Genomic DNA, 22,377 nt, shown 5'->3' with positions numbered 1-22,377 from the left:
TAGGGTCATTTTCCAGGTAGGTGCTCGGAAAACCGTTTTCCGGGTCTACTTCCGTCTACTCTCCATAATTATTTAGTCAACTTTCGCGTGATATGCACAAAAAGCCGTCTTCTCGTGCAATTTTTGACCGCGTTAGTTGAATACATCTCACAGGACATTCTAAAATCTTTGGTCCCTATCGCGCCCGTTGGAAATTTCGCCCACTTGGTTCTCAAAATCACCCACTGGGGACGATATCGCCCACGTTTGTAATCACTGTTTTAGATCTAACCAATCGTGTTTGTGTTTCGGAGTCTATGTTGGCTGTTCTTAACAATCAGTATGTAAACGTAAGATATTATATCCTCTCAAAATATTGTCAGTTATATTGACACCGCCACATCAAATTAATGCCACTTCAAGATCTGTGCAGTCGACCGGTTCGGTGTCACAGATCTATGTGCTTCGCGGTTGATCGGTAAAATGAAACTGATGTTGTAAGTTTTCTTAAACGCTCCCATGACCTTAGCCACGAATACTAAAAACTATTCGCCATCGTGAATACCGCTATTCAGACGGATTAACGGCTAAATAAACACAGTTCGTGCCGCCAATCTTCGATAGCAACGTCAAGCGTTTAACCCGTGTGCGTCACGCGTATTGGAGACTTACATGGCTCTACGCCGCGAACGCGTCGCCGCGGGTGTACTTGTATTATAATCCATTGTCAAGCCGTCATTGCATAAGTTTTCCCACTTGTAATACGGTGTGCTCTTGATGTTATCGTTACAATTTGCATTCCCACTTTATCAGCACAAAACAAACGTAAACTCTGCCCTGATCGGAAATGTTCCCAATGAATAGACACTTTCATACGCGGGGAAACTGTTGTGTCCACCGTCCAGATTAGTACAAACTACTGGATTTTCAAAACGCGCAACTGGAACAAGAACTAGAACTGCTCACTTTGCAAAACTCTTTGCTAGAACTCGAAGTAACGACCTTAAAAACTGCAACTAACTAGCTAAACGGCAACTCAAGATTCAATCACGAAGCGGGTAATATCGGAGACAGAATCGGCATTTTAAAAGGACGTTGGACTTTGAAATGGGAGGGGTTTAGTCCCTCAAAACCCAATTCCTGGCTGTAGTGCTGGCAATCAGCTCGCAATTGCTGAAAGAACATCACACAACAGAGCATCGATATGCGCCGTATTTTCTAATTGTTCGGCAACTAATTGTTTTAATGCGCAACTAGAACTAGAACTAGAACTACTCACTTTCAAAATCCTAAACTATAACCAGGACTATGCAACAACCAGTATTTAGTTGCCGTCAATTAATTAGACAGGTATAGTTTATACAAATCTGTATTAATTCGTTACATTTGGATCGTATTCGATAACCACACGCATCAGATATTACGAAATTTCAAAGCGTGCTAACATTTGATTAAACCACGCTAAGCTAGGATTTGTGGTCTACAAATGCTTGAAGGGTTTCGATATAAGCGGTAGGGAGTGGGTTCGACCGAAACTGAGAATAAATGTCGCCAAAACCCACCTGGTAAGTTGCAGCATACCTAAAATTTAAGGATTGTATCTGGCCACCTATGACGCGAATGTGAGAAATAAAACAGCCTGCATCACCTTAAAGTAGCTAATTTCAAACATTCACTTTTATGCAATATTCTACATTAAAGTACATATGCCACGAATATATCATAATCCTGCCAATGCAACTCCAGCACAATCGTGTGTATTCACATATCAACCGCAAATCATCGATATTCAGATACGCACACACTGAAGGATTGATTCGCGCTTTGCGGTTATAAACTTCATACTCTTCTCCAGACGCACTCAATGCTACCGACCACAGTCCGATAATACGCTTTAACCCTCTGTGCTCAGTCGATCATGAATTTGAGCCGTATGCCTTGCTCGGGATAGCAGTCGGCGCTCGTATCCGGCGGGTTATACGGCCGAGATATGGGCAAAAGTAAACATGATCTCGCTGTATGATCGACGATCGTACACAACTCTGCGAAACACAGTACCAAGTGTGGCGTATCGCATTGGAAATATATGTCAGGTAAGTGTGCATTGTGCAAGCATATACCACTACGATGAATTGGGCTAGGCGATAGGTTACGCGATAACCACAAAGCATATAATGCCGGTTTAACATCATATTAAAGATTATTTGCTATTCTTTCGACGATACCTATTTCGTTACACTTTGTGCCAATGCTGTCGGTTGATCACGGCGCCCCAAAAATGTAATTTCGACTAAAGTAAGTATCTTTGTACAAGTACATGTTTCGTTTGCTCCTATACGGCCTATCGAGGTTTACAGCCTTTCATGGTGGAAAATAACATCGACTCTATAATTGTAGTTGATAAATTAATTCTAAATGGTATGAAAAGTATTATTTCAGTGCTGGAATAATTAGAAATATCTAGTCCAAGTCTGCTGTTGGTATTGATTAAGAACGACCCAATTCGTGGTTCAATCGTGGATTACGTCAAGTTGTTTGCTGACTCCAGAAGCTCGCAAGCTTGGTACTCTCATTGCTGTGTAAAAAGGTGCAGGAGACATCGACGATCGGTTGCTAAGTTTGGTCGTGACCACTTCGACCGACTCGCGTTTGTCGATAAATAACATTTATTGCATAATTTGATCACGGCAGCGTCACGTTTGTAACCGTTCGCACAGCGGACATACGAACGTTTTCGGACAGCCGGCAAAACATTTATCAAATGATACGCCGCTTCAAGTCACGTACCGGCATGGAAAGTCTCTGTGTACAAATATGTGGGAATTTCATTACGTTGAAATGCCAGGTAAACCTGCCCCTCTTTGCTCATTCCGAGCGGGTAATTCGAGAATATGCGAGCATTTGATTGAATGAATTATCTCCGACTTGCATATAGCAAACATTGAGTTACGCCATTGCAAGTTTGGGTCACCTTCCAAGAAGAGTTGGACCATTACAAATTTTGCATCGTTTCCTAATTGGATTAGAACTAGAATTTTATAGCTAAAATGTTTTCCCAAATCATATTAAAACTAGTATTATAGCTACCCATTTTTTTCAAAACCAGACTGGAACTATAATTATAGCAACATGTTTTTTCCAAATGAGAATTAGAATTACAGAATTGGCGAAAACTTGGAAAGTGAATCGAGGTTACTTGATATCAAATCAGAGACCATTCTCAGAAGTAGGAGAACGGCGGTTCAGCAAGCTCGGTTCGTTTTGCGGGACACGGTTCTTCAGTAGAATTTTCACGAAACTGGGAAATTAGACTAGAATTAAAATTGGGGCAAAACACTTTTTTAGCTGCTTGTAAAACGCTAATTGTACTTCTACTTGATTACCGACGGCGACTCTGTGACCAAAAACCCGCTGATATCGATATCGTTTTAAGCGCGTGAACGCAAATGGATTACCCTCGCAGACAAATGTCAATTATTTTTACAAGTTTGCCCATCATAAGCTCGAGTATTTCGGAAATACCGCCACGGTCTGGCGGTGATAAAACTATCAAGGGCAATTTCGAGAGCGTTTCGGCGGGCGGCTATCTGTTCGTTTCGGAAGTTTGAGGGTGTCGTGTCAGTTTTAGGCTGGTAATGATGACTGACTAGCGAATATGCTACGGTGAAGGAGTTAGTTTTCTTTCACCGCAGTCTAATAGCGTGCCGTTTTTAAAGCGAGATAAGGAACCTTCTTGTTATCGCGTGTATACGAATTCCAATTTCGCTTGCATTCCGGTTTTATGGGATCGTTTTGCAGCCGTGACGGAGCTCCCAACCTTTTAAACACCCACTTCGAAAACTTGGAACCATCAATGAAAAATTTGGCTCACCTGCAACCAGTAGAAGCGAAGTTATTGAAGTACAAAATTTTGGACCTGAAAAATATAGTATTTACGGTGGCAACTTCGCATTTATCTACCCACCGTAAATACTATGATAGTCGCGTTGCTTCGTTTTTCGTAGACAACCTAACAATTTCACGGGTAGCCAGTAAAAATTAGAAACAAATTTTTATTTATATTATTAAATAAATTTTAGAACAGGAACACAGCCGAATTTGTTTATGTGTATATGTGATTATTCACTACTGCATATTCACATCCACATTCCTCATCTCCCCGCCGTCGCCGCGCCACATTATTCCCGACTTGCAATTTCGCGAGCTCTCAGACATAACGGCCCTACTTGAGGTCTATAAGGGGGCTTGAAACCCTCCTAACATTGCCAACTTAACCGCGTCTGAGACCGAAATGAACTAGGAGGGGGTATTACCGTGGCACTTGTGGTCGGATCGAGGATTTGCTCGGTGATTGCCTGGTTCGGTGTGTACTTGAAATAATTGCGATCTAACATGTTAGGTCTAATCTATCGCACAGAGCCGCGCAATGTTCTATCGTTGGCCGCTACGACCCAGATGTAGAAGTTTTGAAACATGACGTGTGATAGCATAGTAGGACAAGTAGGGAATTGTATGATTTTTCAAATTAGATTCGAATTAGAATTAAAGCTAGACAGTTCTTTGCAAAAAAATAGAACTAATGAATTCGCAAAGACTTGGAAATTGAAACATGGAAAGACACACAACAAAAGTCAAGTTCGGTTGATGTCGAATCGTTCATTCTCATAAGTACGAGAATGGCTGATGTTTGTACACCAAGCTTGGCTAGTTTTGCACTAAACAGCATTTTCAGGGAAGCATGACATTGAATTATTATTATTAGGTATAAAATCATGTAGTGGTGTTTGATTGAGATATTTGATCAATATGATTCCACAAATTTTCAGAACATGATTTTTTACACGATCATCAGCGAGTAGCCAAATCTAACGCTTTGATTCCCATATAAATTGCAACAAGTCAGCGATATCATGAGCATCGCAAATGTATATACAACAATGAACTTGACTCGTTTCGCACTGTACAGTTCTCAGTCAGCATTTTCAAGAAAACCAGAAATTAGATTAGAATTGAAATGGTATCATAGAAACATTTCACAAATCTGTGTTGACACAAGTGATTAGGGCGCGCGACCGCTCACTATCGTGATTTTCTACAAAAAGCTGCAAGATTTTAGCCCTCTACAGCACGGTAGTGCTTTGTCCACGTATGAAGCGTCCTAATAAAAAGTATACCTGACACGAATTGGCTAAAAGCATGCCACTAACGACTAACCGATTTAATTGCGAAATCAAAATATTTCGGCAATGTGCTTTTCTCTGCTATCTAGCGTCACTCAATCATAGGAAGTTGCATATTTTTGTCGTTGATTTACATTGTACAGTGTACACCGACTCGTGATATACATTATACATACACACGATAATGCGTGCATGATGCAATATGCCGCTGGACAACGAAGGTACAGATATAGCCTTGCAAGGTTTTCAAAGTTATGGATACCAGTGTTACTAATCATTTAATCAGGTGTTTGGTCTGACCCGGCCGGGGATCTAACCCACGAAGCCACGACCTGCCGATCAAGAAGCCGGGCGCCCTATCATTGCGGCATCCGGTCGGTTGCGGCTATGCTTCTGCTAATATACTATACTACTACACGGCGCTGTCTATGTATTACGACTATATTGCTTTTTCATATTTCCCTGTGAGACAAATCTAATAAAGGATTTATCGGAGCCTAAGATATATCGCAGGCCGTGAATCTATATACTGCTACACGTGGACATTTTCGCCGGATAAGATACGTTGGATTGCATCAGACCAGATTGGCTGTTTTTAGAAACCCATGTAATTTGCCATCTCATTAAAGCGAAATTGCGAACATTAATCATCGTGTTCATCGCGACAGAACAACGCCAACGCGATTTATGGAAGAAATTCCATCGCAATGGGATTTCCCGTCATCCTGATGGAGTATGAGGTCATGGAAAGCGATCAATCTGACTTCTTATGTTTATCCGACCCAAAATTTTACCAGCAATGAAAGAAACTCATTTGTGACGTCATTACTCGAAGGAACGCAATGTGATCTATATTGCAAGGCACAAGATGTAAGAATGTTAGAACAGCATACCGATGGCTTGTCTCTTGTCTCCATTTTAAGGCTTGATAAACGATACATACGCAGGTACTTAGTTTTATAATATTGAATATTTCGCCAGAATAGTGCCACTTCCCGGTCTGCTAAAAGCAGTGGAGCTTCACGCACAACTCATCTAATCACTGGCGTTTCAACAGTTGGAACAGATCCACAGATCACCGAAAATGCTTCATGCCGAACGAGGTGGACACGAGAAAGGTCAAGCATTACAAATTGTTTGTTGTACACGCCTATCACTACGAGAATTCAGCGCAGAACTGTTTCTGGTGCAGTTATCGTGGATCAAAATAGTCCATTATATTCACAACAAGCCGGAGTTTCGATACATAAACGAGCTTTATCGCGATGTCGTTTATACGCGAGTGCAAACAGACCTCGTGACTCAACTTCGGAAGAGATCCCAATATTGTTTCGGTAATAAACATCTGAATTAACGAGACAAAATCGCCGAAAATTCAATCTTGAAGCCCTGCCTATTAATTATCGGTCGATGTGATGCCCGGAATGATTAAACCGTACAAAAATACACTCCGGCTCTTAATAACCACGCGCTAATTTTCTCTATTGAATCTCCGATATTGGCGCTCGTCACTTGCGCCGCTGAATCAGACCCAAAGCACTCAACAGACGCCTCAAATTCAAAGACGAAGTGGAAGTGTATATTTCAGAATTCTAAAGCGGAAAGGATCTCTGGACAACTACGGTTAATTCTAATTAGAGCGAAATGACAGTAATCTAATTCTAATCTAATTTCTGAAATGTTTCTCTGGTCTAATATTAATTTATTAATTCTAATATAATTTCTAGATTTTTCTGAAAGTGTTACAGTAGAGCTGTATAGTGCGAAACGAGCCAAGCTTGCTATACACACATCTGCAGTTCTCGTGCTTATGGGAATGATCTCTGATTTGATAGAACTGAACTTGGTTCGACGTCCCAAGTTTTCGAGATTTCAGTAATTATAATTTTATAATCTAATGGATAAAAATTGCGTAGTTATATTTTTAATTCTAGTCTAATTGTGAAGAAACCTTGACGCAATAATTCTAAGTCTAATCTAAATTGGAAATTTGTTTCTAGTTGGCGAATTCTGATCGGAAAAAATATCAGATCAACCAAACCGTGGAATTTATCGCTCATTTGCTAGGACGGTGCAATATGTATTTGTATGCGGTATATCCAATTTGATGGCCTGCATTTAGTCAAATTGGTTGGTAATTAATTCTCAAGGCGATAGCGCCATTAGTTGAAGCGACTTTCTCCAGTCTCGCGCGGTATTTAACGGTCTACTCGCCGATGCAAGCTAGGCCTACAATAGACATATTATGCTTTCAATTCTATTGATGTTTACCAACCAAAACGCCACTCCGAAATACCGAAGAACTGTCAAAAAGGTCGCATACACTATTCGGAGCAACATAGGCGACCAACGGTGAATGGCAGCAATGCGGATACTGAGGGAAAACTTTTCAAACCAAACATAATACTGATTCCATAGAATATTACTTGAAATTGAAGCAGGGCGACTAGAAATTCTTGTAGCTTCTCAAAATTAGATTCGAATTAGAATTATAGCTGCACAGTTTTTCCACATTAGTTTCGAGTAAGAGTTATCGAATTCACAAACCCGTGAAATTAGAAATAACTACAACGAAAATCAAGTTAGGATCATATCAAATCAAAGCTAATCCTAATAAGCATGAGAATGTTTCAATACGCCGATCTTGACTCGTTTCGCACTATACAGTTATCCTGAAGCCTTTCAGGAAAACATAAATTGGAAGTCCAACGAGAGCTCGGAAACATGTGAAAAATTAGATCAGAATTAGTTAACCCTTTTCTGATTATCCTAATTATCAACTGCAATTACTTAGTTGTGCAAGTTTGTGGGACACATCACGGTATTCTAGCGCGCGGGGCCGTCGCCAAAATGTACAAACCTGTTGCTGAACTCGTAAGATTCTCTAACAATACCGGGTGCGAATAAGGGCATGAATCGAAAGCTGATCCTAGATTATCTAGAATTTTTCAGTCCCGATTTTCTATTAAAATATAAGCTCACATAAAGGCATTTCACTGCGCACACATTTCATGATGCATGAGTGTCATCGTTTGGCTGACAAGTATATTTTTGACTGATAGTACTACCCCGGCAATGTCCTCTACAGACAGTGATGGTTAGACAGTGTACTACGTATTGTAGTAGCTGAGAACAGTGCGGGCACGCCCTTCTTTGAAATAGGATCTGGCAATATCTTTTTATTTACAGAACACGCTATTCCGCCCGTGATCAATTACTGAATCTGTCTCACGAATACGACTATCAATTTATTTTCAAAATAACTTTTAATATATAATATATAATCCATGTTTTAGCAATGTTGGCCAGAGGGTGGAAATCGCAAAATGGCGGATCGTTATAACACGCCTTAAGACACGCATTGAGTACATGCTTGCTTAATCTCACTGACGTTTAAAAAGAGGCTAGAACATTATTCAGCATAACCGCTGTAACGCTAAGATGGCTATTCATGAAAGACTGTCCTGGTCTATTCCAAATGCAACTTTCAAATGTAAATGCTGACCTACAGGCTAGGTCTACGCTGCACGCAATAGTATTGGTCGTTGCAATATTTGCGCAGTCACACGTAAGGCGAGTCGGCTAGTTTTGCGAACGACCGCAAACCGTGATTCATCCCTTAACGCGCAGGCTCTTCACAAAAGCGCTCGCCGGCTGACGGTAAACCGCCGACTTGGCCGCAGACGGATCGGTCTGGCCGCGCTATACGAGAGCGCTACTAGTCGAGCGTGATATTGATTCTATCTGATGCGCGAGTTTGGCCCGCAGCCAAGTTTATGGCTCGAGATGGGGTCGCCATTTTGTTAATCACAGTATGGTGTACGGTGCAGTAAAGTACAGTATAGTACACGTACAGTTGAATCTTCGACACTGTATTTCAACTACTACCAGCTAAGTTGTAGTGATATCTTTTGATAAATTCGTTCGCATTCAAGCATACTTGGAAAACTAGATAATTCTAGCTGTCCAATTAATCTAATTACAGCGATCTCATTTTGTGAAATCTTTCTACACTCTCGTCTTAATTCCAATCTATTCTGTGGTTTTCATGAAAATGCTACTGAAAAACTGTACCGTATGAAACGAGCCAAGCTTGCTGTGGGACATTTGCTATTCGTATTCTTATAAGAACTCTGATTTGGTATTAACGTTATTCGAATTTTATGTATTCTTTCTAATCCGGAATTCAATTCAATTTTCCAGTTAATGCGAATACCAGTCATTCTAATTCAAATTTGAATTAAATGTGTCGCTATGATTCTACTTTTCTATATTGTCCTGCTCCGCATTCAAGTAACCCAAATATATTGACCCTGCGAGCCGGCGACACTATTTTTGGAACGGCGGTTGCTTTAGTATTTGTGGACTATCTTTCGCGTTCAGCGAAGCGTACAAATCCTTGCCCTGTGATCATTACGAATCAACTGTGAATGTCAATCCGTGAACATCTCGTAATAGGCTTACGCTGTGCGCTACGGTACTCTTGTTGTAGAGGCGATTGGCGACTGTTGACAAAATGTTATTCGCTCTCCACAGTTAGCTGCGTTTATGCGCGATCCTGCGCTTTTCATCATCATCATCATTGGTTTATTAGCAATTTTATCGGTTCAATACACCACAAAAATGCGATACAATGAAAGGATAGGAAGGTGTCGAAGCGACTTGGAGTAGTCTATGGAATCAGACACCCACCTTGGCCTAGGCGATGTAAATTGGTAATGAATTAAAAACAACGAGGACTCAAAAACACCTTGCTCTATGGTGTATATAACAATCCCGTTCCGAGACGAGGATCCGCCATATAGACCAGCTTACCGACAAATCTGCCCAAAACTGCGGGATGAATCGACCACTACGGCGCAAACCTGGGCAACTATGTGATTCTAGTTGCAAAAACATACTAATTACAACGAAATGGCGTCAATCCAATTCTAATATCATTTGCGAAATGTTTCTACGCTGTCATTTGAATTCTAATATAATTTCTGGTTTTCTGGAAATGTGACACCAGTATTGCATAGCGCGAAACGAGCCCAGCTTGCTGTACGGATATTTTCTCGTTGTTTTTAGAATGGAATCTGACTTGATATGAAGAGAACTTCATTTAATTTCCAAGTTTTTGCAAAGTCCGTAATTCTAATTCCAATCTATTTTGGAAAAATGTGTAGCTATAATTCTAATTATGATATAATTCGGAAAGACTGCGACGATTTGCTAGTTGTCCAACCCTGCCTACACTTGGTGATCACAATCAGCGGTATTCACAAAACACTCTGTATTTAGTATTTATATGCTTTGTCTTCCTCATTGCCGCGATATAATAACATTCGACCGCATGCAATAGATAATATACATGTCTTACTATTACCGCGAATGCAGAAGCGTTACTGATATTGAGTATACTAAACATTTTTATTGATATTTTGTCAACGACCGAGACCTAGCATTCAATTGTCAACTGCTCGAGTAAGCTTCCCAAATTATGGTTCACAGGAATGCAGCAAGGATACTTATGGCAAATTACACTGCTACAAATCACACCATTCGCAATTGCGATAAGCTTTTAGATATTACCACCGCAATGCCTATTCGGCATGTTGTCACTTCCACTTGTATATCCTGACAATAAGCTCTGTGATAATATGTGCGCTTGTACAGTCGAATCATGGGTAATCTCGATTATCTAGACAAGACAGATTGTATGTTGGCATCGGTGCGGCCACAGAGCCCTCAGTATAATATATACGAACCAGTTACGTGTATAAATAATATTTTCACTAAGGATATAAATTTCGGAAACTTTGAAAATGCCGTATGGTGATATCTAAGCTCGCTGATCGACATGTTGGAGGTATTTTCGAACGCAGCGTAAAATTCTGTGCCGATGAGAACCAGATTGAGCCCGATCCGTCAACTATTTTAGAGTTTATGACACGGATATAATTTCTTATGCCAACTTAACACAAGGTACCTAATCTTTTGTGCAACCGTTAACCATGCCCTCACTGTGAGGCATGTTGAACTTGACACATTTCAGATCATTTATCTTCTATAAATATTCATTCGGCCTCTTCTTTACATGGTCTAGGTGTGTGTCTGATTTCAAAGACTACTCTAAGCCGTTTCAACACCTTGCTGTCTTTTCATAGTATCGTATTCTTGTGATGTATTGATTAAATCAAAATTTGAATCATAAACTGAACTGAGCTGAAAGCAATACTATGTGCAATTGTACAAGTACATAGGTGACTTACCAGCAATAGACTTGGCGGTTAAATCCTTCTCGATGTACATTCATTCGGCAGCGATACAAACAGTACCAATACTTGAACGCGTATACCGAGCAATCAATTGGAGAATGGCGCAACGATTTGAGTTGAGATAAATTAATTATACAGTCTTAAGTATGCAAGTTTATCCGGAATAGAAAGCAAATCGGTGCTACAGTATGTAATAACGATTGATGTTGTTGTTCTCTCCAATTTCCAACCGTCGGGAAACCGCTGATTTAACGCTTCGCCGACTGCACTTGAAGTGATTTTGCGATGTTTTGTTTTTTGAGAAAATCACCGTCGACGGCGATATTTCTAATTAGACAACGCGCGCGGGTAATGAGATTTTCCAAATTTATCGTGTACGAAAAACACCCTTATTAACAAGCAATGATATTTCGACCTAATCCACTACATTGAATTGTAAAATCGGTCCTGTTTCACAATATGTCGCTGACAATCGTAGCGCCACAGGCCAAAGTCACACTGAACTTATTGAGAGCATATTCTTTAGTGCAGATTACTGGGGCTTGGCTAAATCTAGTATCTCCGTCTTTCGATTCTGAATCGAGCATTAGGCTTTGAGTTAAGCATAGTATTCAAGAATACCACTCCACATGGCGTGGTAACAGTTGTAATGATGTGGGAAGTTCAAATATGCACCTTTAACGCGACCACAAAGATTATAACGAAAGTTCTACATCTCATGAAAGATGCTTTGTTATTTTTCGACCATACCTATTTCATTGCACTTTGTGACAACGTGGTGGGTTGATCGCGTCTTCACAGATACGTCATTCCCACTACCGTACGTAGCTTAGTACTACATCGTATACTACGATACGACCAATCGGAGTTTACAGCCGTTCACAGTGCCAAATAGTGTCGAAACTATAATTATCGCTAACAAATTAACCCTTTCTGACAAGGACCATCATCGGACCAAAATCACACTTGTGAACGTGAATTACAGCATAAATTCTGAAATTTCGATTCTTCATTTTCAAACATCTCTACCTCTGCAACCCTGTCAATTCTTTATTTACCGCAATTCTGTAATCTGACCCATTCATGTATTGCAAAGGAATAACAATTTTATTCTATTAATGCAATAACAAAAGTTTACTTCTATCTCGCCCTTTCCTTAGGGGACAGGTTGCTCCCGGTTTGTGTGTTCATTTACCAGTCTTACTGTGAATAAAAAACCATAATGAGCCCCAAATCATCTTTACTACAGCCCCGCTAGTTGGCGTGTCGTTTTATAGCGCGAGTTTTGAAAATACGCGACTGTCTGTCATCCTCTAACTTGCTGTCAACATGTATTCTTCTTATTCTAGAATTGCTTTCAGGATCACAGAACTTGGCACCAAATAATCCTATCCCCTACGAAATTCCAGTGCCTATACAATGCATTCTCACAACAATCCATAGGGCAGGATACGCGAAATGAAAAGTACTTCAAGAATATCGCCTGTAAACTGTGACATGAATACGCATCTAACGATTTCTTTTCAATTTAACCCACCAAATTTATTGAAATCCCGCTGCAAATACAACCTTGCGTGATCCAATATCGCATAAAGTGTTTTCTTTTGGTGCCAAACATTCTTGGTACGTCGTGACGCCGCTAGCGGATAATGTACCAGAGCATCGACTTTATACGTCCAGCGTAAAGGTAGTGTTTAAAGGAAACCGCTACTTGAGAGTTGATCGAAAATTTTACGATTTGAACTCGGCCCGAGAGCCGTCGGGTTCACGGTTCAAAAAATAACAATCCTCGAATACGCGCGCTCTGTCGGCGACGGAGTAATAACATATAATCTTTGATTATCTTTTTAATCACCAACGCGATTCATTAATTTTAATCGCTAAAGTACATGCGGCGATGAATGAACGCGGTATGTCCAATCAACGTAGTACGATATCACATATATTAGAAACTAATGCAAATAATTTTTTATCAAACCTAATATTATTCAAATGATCTATTCTTGTTGTCAATGCTATTCAAATAGTTCATGATTATATAGTACACTCACATTTTCCTATCAGACTGGCGCAGCTACAATACTTCTTGTCCAATTGAACCAATTAGAGCGAAATGCCGATGATCTAATTCTAATCTAATTTGTGAAATGTTTCTTTGCTCTACTTCCAATTTAATTTATGAAATGCTTCTGCGCTTTAATATAAATTTTGATATATTTTATGTTTTTTCTGAAAATGCTATAGGGAGAACTGTATAGTGCGACATAAACCAAACTTGCTGGAAACACATTTTATTGCTTCTGAGGATGAACTCTGATTTGATACCAACTGAACTTGTTCAATTTCCATTTTTTTTTGAATTCCGTAATTTCGATTCTCCTCTAGTTAAAAAAAACTGTGTAGCTATAATTCTGATTCTAGTCAAAAATGAAAAAAAAAACTGTGTGGCGATAATTCTAATCTAATTTTTAAATGCTGAAAATTTTCTAGTTGTCCAAGTCGTCTTCCAATTCGATTATGTTTCTACCAGTTTCAATAATTCGTTCTCTAGAAATATATGGTTTAATTCGATCACGGCACGAAGCAAACCAAGGTATATTTATTTCTTCGATTTATATAATATTGTATTATATATCATGTTATCGATGTTCAGGTGTAAAGCCATGTCACCAAGTGCGCTATCCAAAAAGTTAGATGTACAGGCCCGCTGTTTTGTGATGGCAAACCCACACCCAATATCAGTGGCTGGGTGACTAATTTGCAATGGGTTTGATGAGAGAATTAAAATATAATCAAAGTTTTAATGACGCCGCAATAAGCTAGAAAGGAAATACTGTGTGTTGGACCAAATGCACTATTCATTTCAATATGTTTCCAAATTGTTAGATACGTCTCGTAAAATTGTAAAATTCGTGTCACTAATGAAAAAGATTTGCTGTTATAGGAGTTGTTAACAGCGTTGACACTCAAGTAAAAGTTGAATTGACGGCGAAAATCTCTATTCAGATCTAAGTACAAGTAGTATTTTAGAAGAGATGATAAAACTACTTTGGAAAAACAAAATGAAAGTGTCGAGTCGAAATTTTTTGTTGACTCGACTCGACGTGTACTCGAGTCACTGATCGACCGATCCATATGACTCGACACATTCTATATGACGTTTTCAAGTCTCGTATATCAGGACAGATAATTGAAAAATAGGCCCAGAAACTGTCCTTTATCTGTCTGAATAAGCATGTTTAGAGTGAGAAAAAGGAGTTAATATGAGTCCGAGGTGTTCGGTATCGCCAAGAGTTTTACAGAAGTGGGTTGAACCTGACTCGAACTCGATATTGAACAGTAGACACTATCACTTGGATTCGGACTGTAAAGTTTTAACACTATGGCTTGCACTCGACCCATTGTTCCCTGACTCGAACTCAGACTTGACTCATTTTCGAATTGAAAATGACTCGACTTGACCTGGAGCAAAACTATAAAAGTAAAATTGACTTGTGACTCGGAACCTTGGTTGCAACGCTGCGTCGCACACTTGTAGCAGTTAATCGGAAGTGCCCCACTTCGAAATCGCAAGATGCATCTTCGAAACTAACTCAAAACGACTAACAACGCTGTCAATAAGTACAGCCTTCAATATATTTCATTGAGTTACTGCGATGCAAAGACTATTTCACTCGATACTTATGACAGGAAATCGAAAAATTATAAAAGGTAGGTAGATTTGCTGCAGATTTGGGAGAAAACGAATGAATTATGCGACGTGATGAGATTGTGGAAAAGCCTGAAAATAACTTGGGTATACCATGGCACTCATGGAGATTGGTTGTTTGTTTGTGGTATTCATAGTGTTTTTCGACTACCATGGTTATTTACACCACGCCAATTTTTTTCATTTTTATTTCGCATGGCTGCCGACTTTTACCACGGCCCACTTCTAGGATTTTATAAGACATCGCTTACATGGATGAGATGGCGAGGAGGAGCCTAGATAAACCTCCAACACTTGGGTAGGAATTCTGGTGTCGACATCGGCTGGACACGAACCCGCCACTCATTAGTGTTGCAACTGTGAATTCCACAGTGCTATCTCGCCCCCCCCTCACACACATACACACACACACCACACACACACACTCACTCACTCATGTCGATGTATGCAAAGGCTCTTTCGCGAAAAGCGTAGATAAGTCGAATCTTCTCGATAGCTTTCTAGGTTTTTATTAACTAAAATTCGGATGCAATCAATTACAAGAAACTAAGACATGCGCTTCCAACCAAGCACAGACATAAAAAACTTAGGTACGAACAGAATCATACAAAAACTCGCCCCTGAAAATCTGATAGGAATGCGGATGGTTTAGAAATCAATATCGCGTCTCATGGGCACTAAATAGCGGGGCTACTCAGAGACGCTCGGGGACTGTTGACAGTCTTGTACATTTTACAAATTACTGGGTTTCCATCACGCAACTAAAACTAGAGCTTGGACTTACGACATTTATCAATACGCAACTAACATACTAAAACACAGTCCAAAGCCACTTTTTTAAAGTTTTAATTCAAGGTAATCGAATTGTCTTTCCAATGAGGATCGGTGCAAGTTTGAAATGGCAGGAGTTCCGACCTCCAAAGCCATCCCCTGCTGGCTACGCCACTGTAAGCTGCAATGATTCTGCGCTAGCCATCTACGAAAGGACATCACACAACACAACACCAGTATCACGATAAACGACGACACGTGTTTACTGTAGTTGTTTGACGATTAATTCTTTTTAAATGCTCAACTAGAACTATCAAAATCCAACTAGAACTATCTACTGGAACTACTGCTCTCAAAGTCTGCAACTGTAACTACAACGACACGTGTCTTCTAGTTGTTTGACAACTGTTTTTAATGCCCAACTATAGGGTTCCCATATTTTCAGATTCGGAAAAGAGGACATTTTTCACAAATCCCACAATTAATAATATCGGACACGAAAATTGGTAATCCGTAAATCTTCACGGGAAATAGGCCTACAGTTGCGTTGCCGATAAAAGGGTCATTTTTTCCACTCCACCCCAGAAAGACCTGTTTTGTCGTCCTGTTGCATGTATTGCGTCATTTATGGCGTTTTTGGTTAGGACATGCCGTGTGACAACTCTGCCTAACTACAAATGGAACGAACTCTATTTTGAAAATCCGCAATTCGAAATAGAACTAGAACTACTCTCATTTATAAAAAGCTCAACTAGAACTAGAACTGGAATTGGAACTGGACCTGGAGCTGCTCAGAAAACTGTAGCTATAGTTGACCGACAATTAGGTAGATTGGTACTGTGTGAAAGCCTGATGAGCTATTTGCAAGGCAAGATCCAAATGCATTTTCGGTTGTAACAGGCATGGTTAGTAACTATTAGTTATCACTAGCGTTGCGCGTCAATGTTGGCTAATGATCTAACCCCGTTTACATTTAATTGCTAATTATTTTCCATGATGCTGTGTTTTTTCCTACATTTGCGCCTTTGTTATTTAATCTAAAGATGTGACGACGTCTGTAGTAAGATGCACCAGACCTGGCGGGCTTGTCCTTGATCACTCTGTTACAACTATCCCCCCGTCTCCATGTCTCACTTCTCTGTACATCACATTTCGATTAATTGCATTTTTATTACGTAATTTATTTGCAAGGTTTAAGAATATAGATCATCACTCTCCCTCTCTTTCTCTTTCTCCCGAGCGGGTCAATGAGTTAGCAGTTGCGAAATCGAGTGATCTTGCCGTTCGCGACTGAAACAATGTGAAATCGGAAATCTTTGAGATTCAAATATAATTTTAGTCGATGCAAGGATCATTTTGGTGTTGCATTAAGTTTCCTGTCTTGCCGCCGTAGCATTGGCGAAGACTGCCCCAAATTTACAACACGCCAAAGCATCTTGCCTGTGGAGACCTACTTATCGCAATCGCTTTCAGAAACACACCTCCAACCTTCCCGTCATTTTCATGGATTTTGTGGGCATTTTTACATCACTATTGCCATGCCAATTCAAATTTTAGCTGATTAATTCTTCGTATAGCTAAAGAAAGCGAAATGACAGTAATTTAGTTCTTATTTATCATGCTAAATGTTTCTTTGCTCTAATTTTAATACTATTCTAATTTCTGGTTTTCCTCAAAGTGCCGCAAGAGAATTATATGGTGCGAAGCGAGTCAGGCTTTCTGTACTGTACAAGAACAGTCATTCGTCATTCTCGTGCCTTGAGAATGATGTCTGATGTTGCCGTATATCCTTCTAATTTGCAATATATTTCAATTTCAATTTCCAAGTTTTTGCAAATTCAGTAAATCTAATTCTGATATGATCTCGGAAAAAACTCTGCCCACCAATAGTGCACTGACTTTTCGTCCATGCCACTCATGAGCCGTAGAACTTGTCAAGTAATATACCTTCTTATCATTCCATACCTTTCCTCCAAAATGGCGGATACATAATCTGGGTAAGTTGTAAGCCCATATCGCAACTAAGATCTGTTGTTTCGTCCGCGTTCACATCAAACTTACAATGGAGTAAAATTCCATGTCAGATTTAGGCGATCGTAATAATTACCAAGTTTCAAATCTATATATAGAGAATTCTTGAAGAGCCACGTGTAATGCCAATATGCTATATGAAATGAGGATTAGTTCTTATCGTCTGCGGAGGTAATTTATCGTGAAACTACTTAGCCATTCATCATATCAATCTAAGCTACATCGAAGCCACATAAACACAATTATTGCATAACGAAAATGTAGGTGAGATCTGTAAATCTTGAAGGAGGCCAGGCTGCTTAAGTATGCATTGAGAAACTAAGCAAAAAGACTTGGAATCGTCGGTTCGTCATCCCTGTCGTAGAATATTGGATGATTGTTAGCTGAGTACGATCCACTAGCATCGGAAAACGAGCGAATATGACGGATTTCAAAATCTTTTCTTATTTTCGAAATCCTTTGCTACAGTACAGTTTATGATGGAAAAGGCAAACTTTCTTCGAACGTAAAATATGTCTCATGATAATCGAAATGTTCATCTGCAAAATTCTTTCTACAACCTGAACCGCCAAGATCTGTCATCAGAAGCCTGGTGATTTTAAACTAGACTATAGACTTGACAATACTCAGCTTTGCTACGACTACATTTAGAAACATCATTCAAAATCGAGTTATGGTCAAACCTGGTTCTCTAATTTAGAGTTTAGTAACTACAAAATGCTCAACCTTTCCAAATTTATAAATTGAAATAAAATTACCAAATTCGCCAAACTTGGAAATTGTATTAAATTACGGAATAGAAAGAATTTGAATAGTATGATCATATTGAAATGAACCCGAATATTTTCGGCTGACACTCGTTAGGGCTAATCGTCAGCACATATCGTGATACAATTTTGATATACAATGTTCTTTCCAATTTCCTACTGCTGACGATTACCCATGACGAGTGTCTGCCGAAAATGTTCGGGTTCATCTCAATATGAATACCTTATTTAATTGTAAATTGACGTTATGTACTGCCACGAAACTCTTAATAGAGAGAAATGAAACAAAAATAAACTTCAGGTCGTGTCAAATCAGAGTTCATTCTTACAAGCACGGGAATGTCAAATGTATGTACGATTGTACAATAAGTTTTTTTCGTTTTGCAGTATACGGTTCTCCTGAAGCATTTTCGGGAAAACCAGAAATTAGGTTTTATTTAAAATTAGAGTATGGAACCATTTAACAAATTTGATTAGAATTAGATTGCCGGCATGTCGGTCTAATTAGTCTAATTATACAAGTAGAAGTATCTCGTTGTCCGAGTCGGCCTGTGAGGGAAGGATCATTACCACGGAATTCCTGACACAGTGAAAGATAATCACAATTGACATGTTGTACACGTACAGTCGCATACGACCCCACCCTGCATATCAGTATGCCCCCTTGCCATTCTACCAATGTAGGGCAGCTCCTATCCTTTATCAAACTTTGCGTCTGTTGCATGGGACCGCTTCGCAATGCTTGCGGGGCAAAGGCTACGCTGGTTTAGTCATACTTTCACTTTGAGGAATGGAGTTAAGTATTGTCTGTCCAACGGAATATCATTACTTTTTACTTAATCGCCCGCTGTCATTATTTTCGCATTTTCTACGGATCAATTACAGATTATTTACGATCGTGACCGCCAGACGAATTTTGGTCACGTTCGGAATAATTTTAGATTTAATCTACTCCTTTGCGTTGCTCCATATCGCATTCCCCGGATCACAATCTCTAGTCACAACAAATTGATTTCGCCGTGGGCCCCAATACACAACCGTTGATAACGTCTAATCGCCGATAAACACTCAGAAATCGTCTGGCTCTTGATACTTACGACCGAATTTCAATTAGTTTTGAACCCGAGAAGACGTAAATGTAACGGAAGTGACATCGGTTGTTTATTATCTGTTTATTAGGTGATGTTGCTTGTTAGTGATACTACTGCAGCGTTATTGAGTTAATGACACGAAGACTCACTCTTGTCATTTCCAAGAAAAATCATTTCTCGCGCGCATTTTCTTGGAAATCTACTCAAAAAGCGTTCTGGATTTTTACAATAATTTCAAGTTCTAAAGCTGCCATTTATCTTTAACGTGGCGCTATTGGATTGGTGGCGCGAAAATCATGCGTTGGAATTTGAATTCGTGCGCGAATATACGCGACAAACCCGTCTATTAATTTCATTTCAATAACACGGAGGAGCAATGATATATGATTTTTGAGCCGACATCGATAAAACGGGGAAGCGTGTGGCGCAGCGGCACTGACGTGTTTCTATGTGTCGGATGTTCATCTGGGCTCCTCATCGTCGATACCGCTGTTAGCGCAGCGTCTTGTAAAGCCCAGATTAAGGGTGGGCCGCAGAGACCAGGAGTGGATGTAAGGAAGCGAGATAAAATAAAGAGTGGGAGGGCCGAGCAAGAAAAGCTCGTCCTCGATACCCAAAGCAAAGACACTGAACTGAAATTCATTCTCATGGCACACAAGGCCTGAACACGCGATAACACCTATACATTTACCACGTTCACCGATAACTCGTATATATATAGACGGTGTTCAAAGAAATATGGCATATACATTGAGGCCCATTTCCAAAACGTCCGACCGTGTATTTGAATAGCTCTGCAGTGATGGCTATGTTGTTGTTACCTATGCTATTCATGATGTTTGTCGACTACAATGATGATTTACACCAGGCCGATATTCCTTATTTTTGATTCCGTAACGGCCGACTTGTAGCACGACCCACTTCTAGGCTTTCTGTAAGACACCTCTTTCGGCCGTACGCGGATAATATGGCGAGGAGGAGCCAATAAACCTTTACCACTCGGGTAGGAATTCTGGAGTAGATCTCGGTTGGACTCGAACCCACACATAATCCATTCGTGTTGTAGCTGTGGATGATACCACTACGCTATCTCGCTACTGAGTGATAGCTATGATTGGACATGAAATAAAGTAGAAAGTCTTAATCTGGACACTAGTAAGCAGAAGCTGTCAGTAACAAAGTAATGATTCATGGTGAAATATTACCGTTAACCATAATTTCTTTTTGAGGATAAACTGCTTGCGTTATCTAATCCAGTTTACGCACAACCTCCACGTTCGTAATCTCACACTTAATCTTATAATGCTACGATAGATAGACTATTGACGATATTGGAAGGTATAATTAAAAAGTTTCGATTTCCAGCACACTGCCTCCTTTGGTATATTAGAAGTGGTTTTTACGCTCACAGGGACACGTTTTGCGGCGTCTGTACTAGATACGTTATTTGCGTATAATTCAGACTGACCATAGACCGTTACGCATGGTTGCGTAACATGGATGGATGCTCATCGCAATCAAATAATTCATATTCGTAAAGGCGGAGTAAAGACGAATATAGCAATGTCTTCTGTAACAATATTGATTTGGTAGCTTTCTAATTTTATTTCTTCCTACGTTATTTGCGTTGCATTTACCGAGCTTGGTAACAACATGGCAGGCCTACATATGCGCAAAATGCGCAACTGGAACTAGAACTACTCATTTTTCAAAACTCTCAACTAGGAACAGAATTATAACTAACGACCTTCAAACATCCGCTGCTGAATAACTAAAACAGAACAATAGTTTCAATTCTGAAACTTTTATTTTACCGGAATCGGATCGAATTTCCACGGGAACATCAATACGAGCTTGAAATAAGAGTATTTTCAACCCCCAAAACCTACCTTGGCAGCACAACTCTTAGTAGTGATAATCTAATTTCTGGTTGTTGTTGCAGGACGACTGTATAGTGCGAGGCCAGCCAAACCTGGTGTATCCTACATATATTTCCCAATTTCATGTTTGCGAGAATTAGTTATGATTTTATATGAACTGTGTCTGATTTTTGCTGTATCTCTTTCTAATACGTAATTGAATTCAATTTCCAAGTATTTGCGAATTCAGTAATTGTAATTAGAATCCAAGTCTAGTTGTCCAATTCTAAACCGTGGCACTCGACGAGTACCAGGCTGTTCAGGAAACGTTACACATATAGCTGGCTGTGCGCCATTTTGTAGTGAAATATAGTTGTTCATGGGCACGACAATTTCAGGATGTACAAGAATGAGCATTGTTCTGTATATAAATTAATCATTCCATTCCGTTCGGCATGTTAACGAGACCTTTTGTTTGGCGCCATACGAATGGCAATTAACGCGCAAACTATTCTATTATGGCCCTTTGTAAAGTGCAGAGTATGTCGGGACACGTGTTATTTCGGGAAAAATAATTGAAGGTAGAGCTATTATGCGATAATTTATTTTCCAAAGTTAACCGTGTGTGCTTGAAAAGGCTCTTTGATGACGTGCCAAACATTTACGATTCGCGTATGGAAATAAAAACGTAACTGTCCGAGATTGACATGGCGGGAAATGATGCTGCTTT

At 39.8% G+C, this 22,377-nt stretch overlaps 3 protein-coding genes across 9 annotated transcripts in view; 1 reads left to right on the top strand and 2 right to left on the bottom strand.

Annotated features, from left to right (window-relative positions):
* LOC145452899 (uncharacterized) overlaps positions 1 to 22,377 on the bottom strand; it is a 268,123-nt gene that overhangs the window by 176,913 nt on the left and 68,833 nt on the right. The gene's annotated exons all lie outside the window — the stretch shown is intronic.
* Positions 1 to 22,377, top strand: part of LOC145452910 (transcription initiation protein SPT3 homolog) — a 130,775-nt gene that overhangs the window by 56,855 nt on the left and 51,543 nt on the right. The gene's annotated exons all lie outside the window — the stretch shown is intronic.
* LOC145452900 (uncharacterized) overlaps positions 1 to 22,377 on the bottom strand; it is a 77,973-nt gene that overhangs the window by 31,704 nt on the left and 23,892 nt on the right. The window contains exon 1 of one of the 7 annotated variants that reach the window (XM_080331034.1): positions 11,414 to 13,271. The exons of the other annotated variants lie outside the window; for them this stretch is intronic. Within the exon in view, the coding sequence (XP_080187160.1) occupies positions 11,414 to 11,453 (40 nt within the window). The 5' untranslated portion in view covers positions 11,454 to 13,271. Of the gene's footprint in view, positions 1 to 11,413; positions 13,272 to 22,377 lie in introns of those variants that run through there. 7 annotated transcript variants of the gene reach the window in all.

The sequence above is a fragment of the Botryllus schlosseri genome, chromosome 12 (genome assembly GCF_051294905.1).
Source record: "Botryllus schlosseri isolate E-star chromosome 12, Bs_hap1, whole genome shotgun sequence".
Classification (NCBI taxonomy): Eukaryota; Metazoa; Chordata; class Ascidiacea; order Stolidobranchia; family Styelidae; genus Botryllus; species Botryllus schlosseri.
Note: the sequence above shows the minus strand (reverse complement) of the source record. Positions and strands in the feature narration are given on the sequence as shown.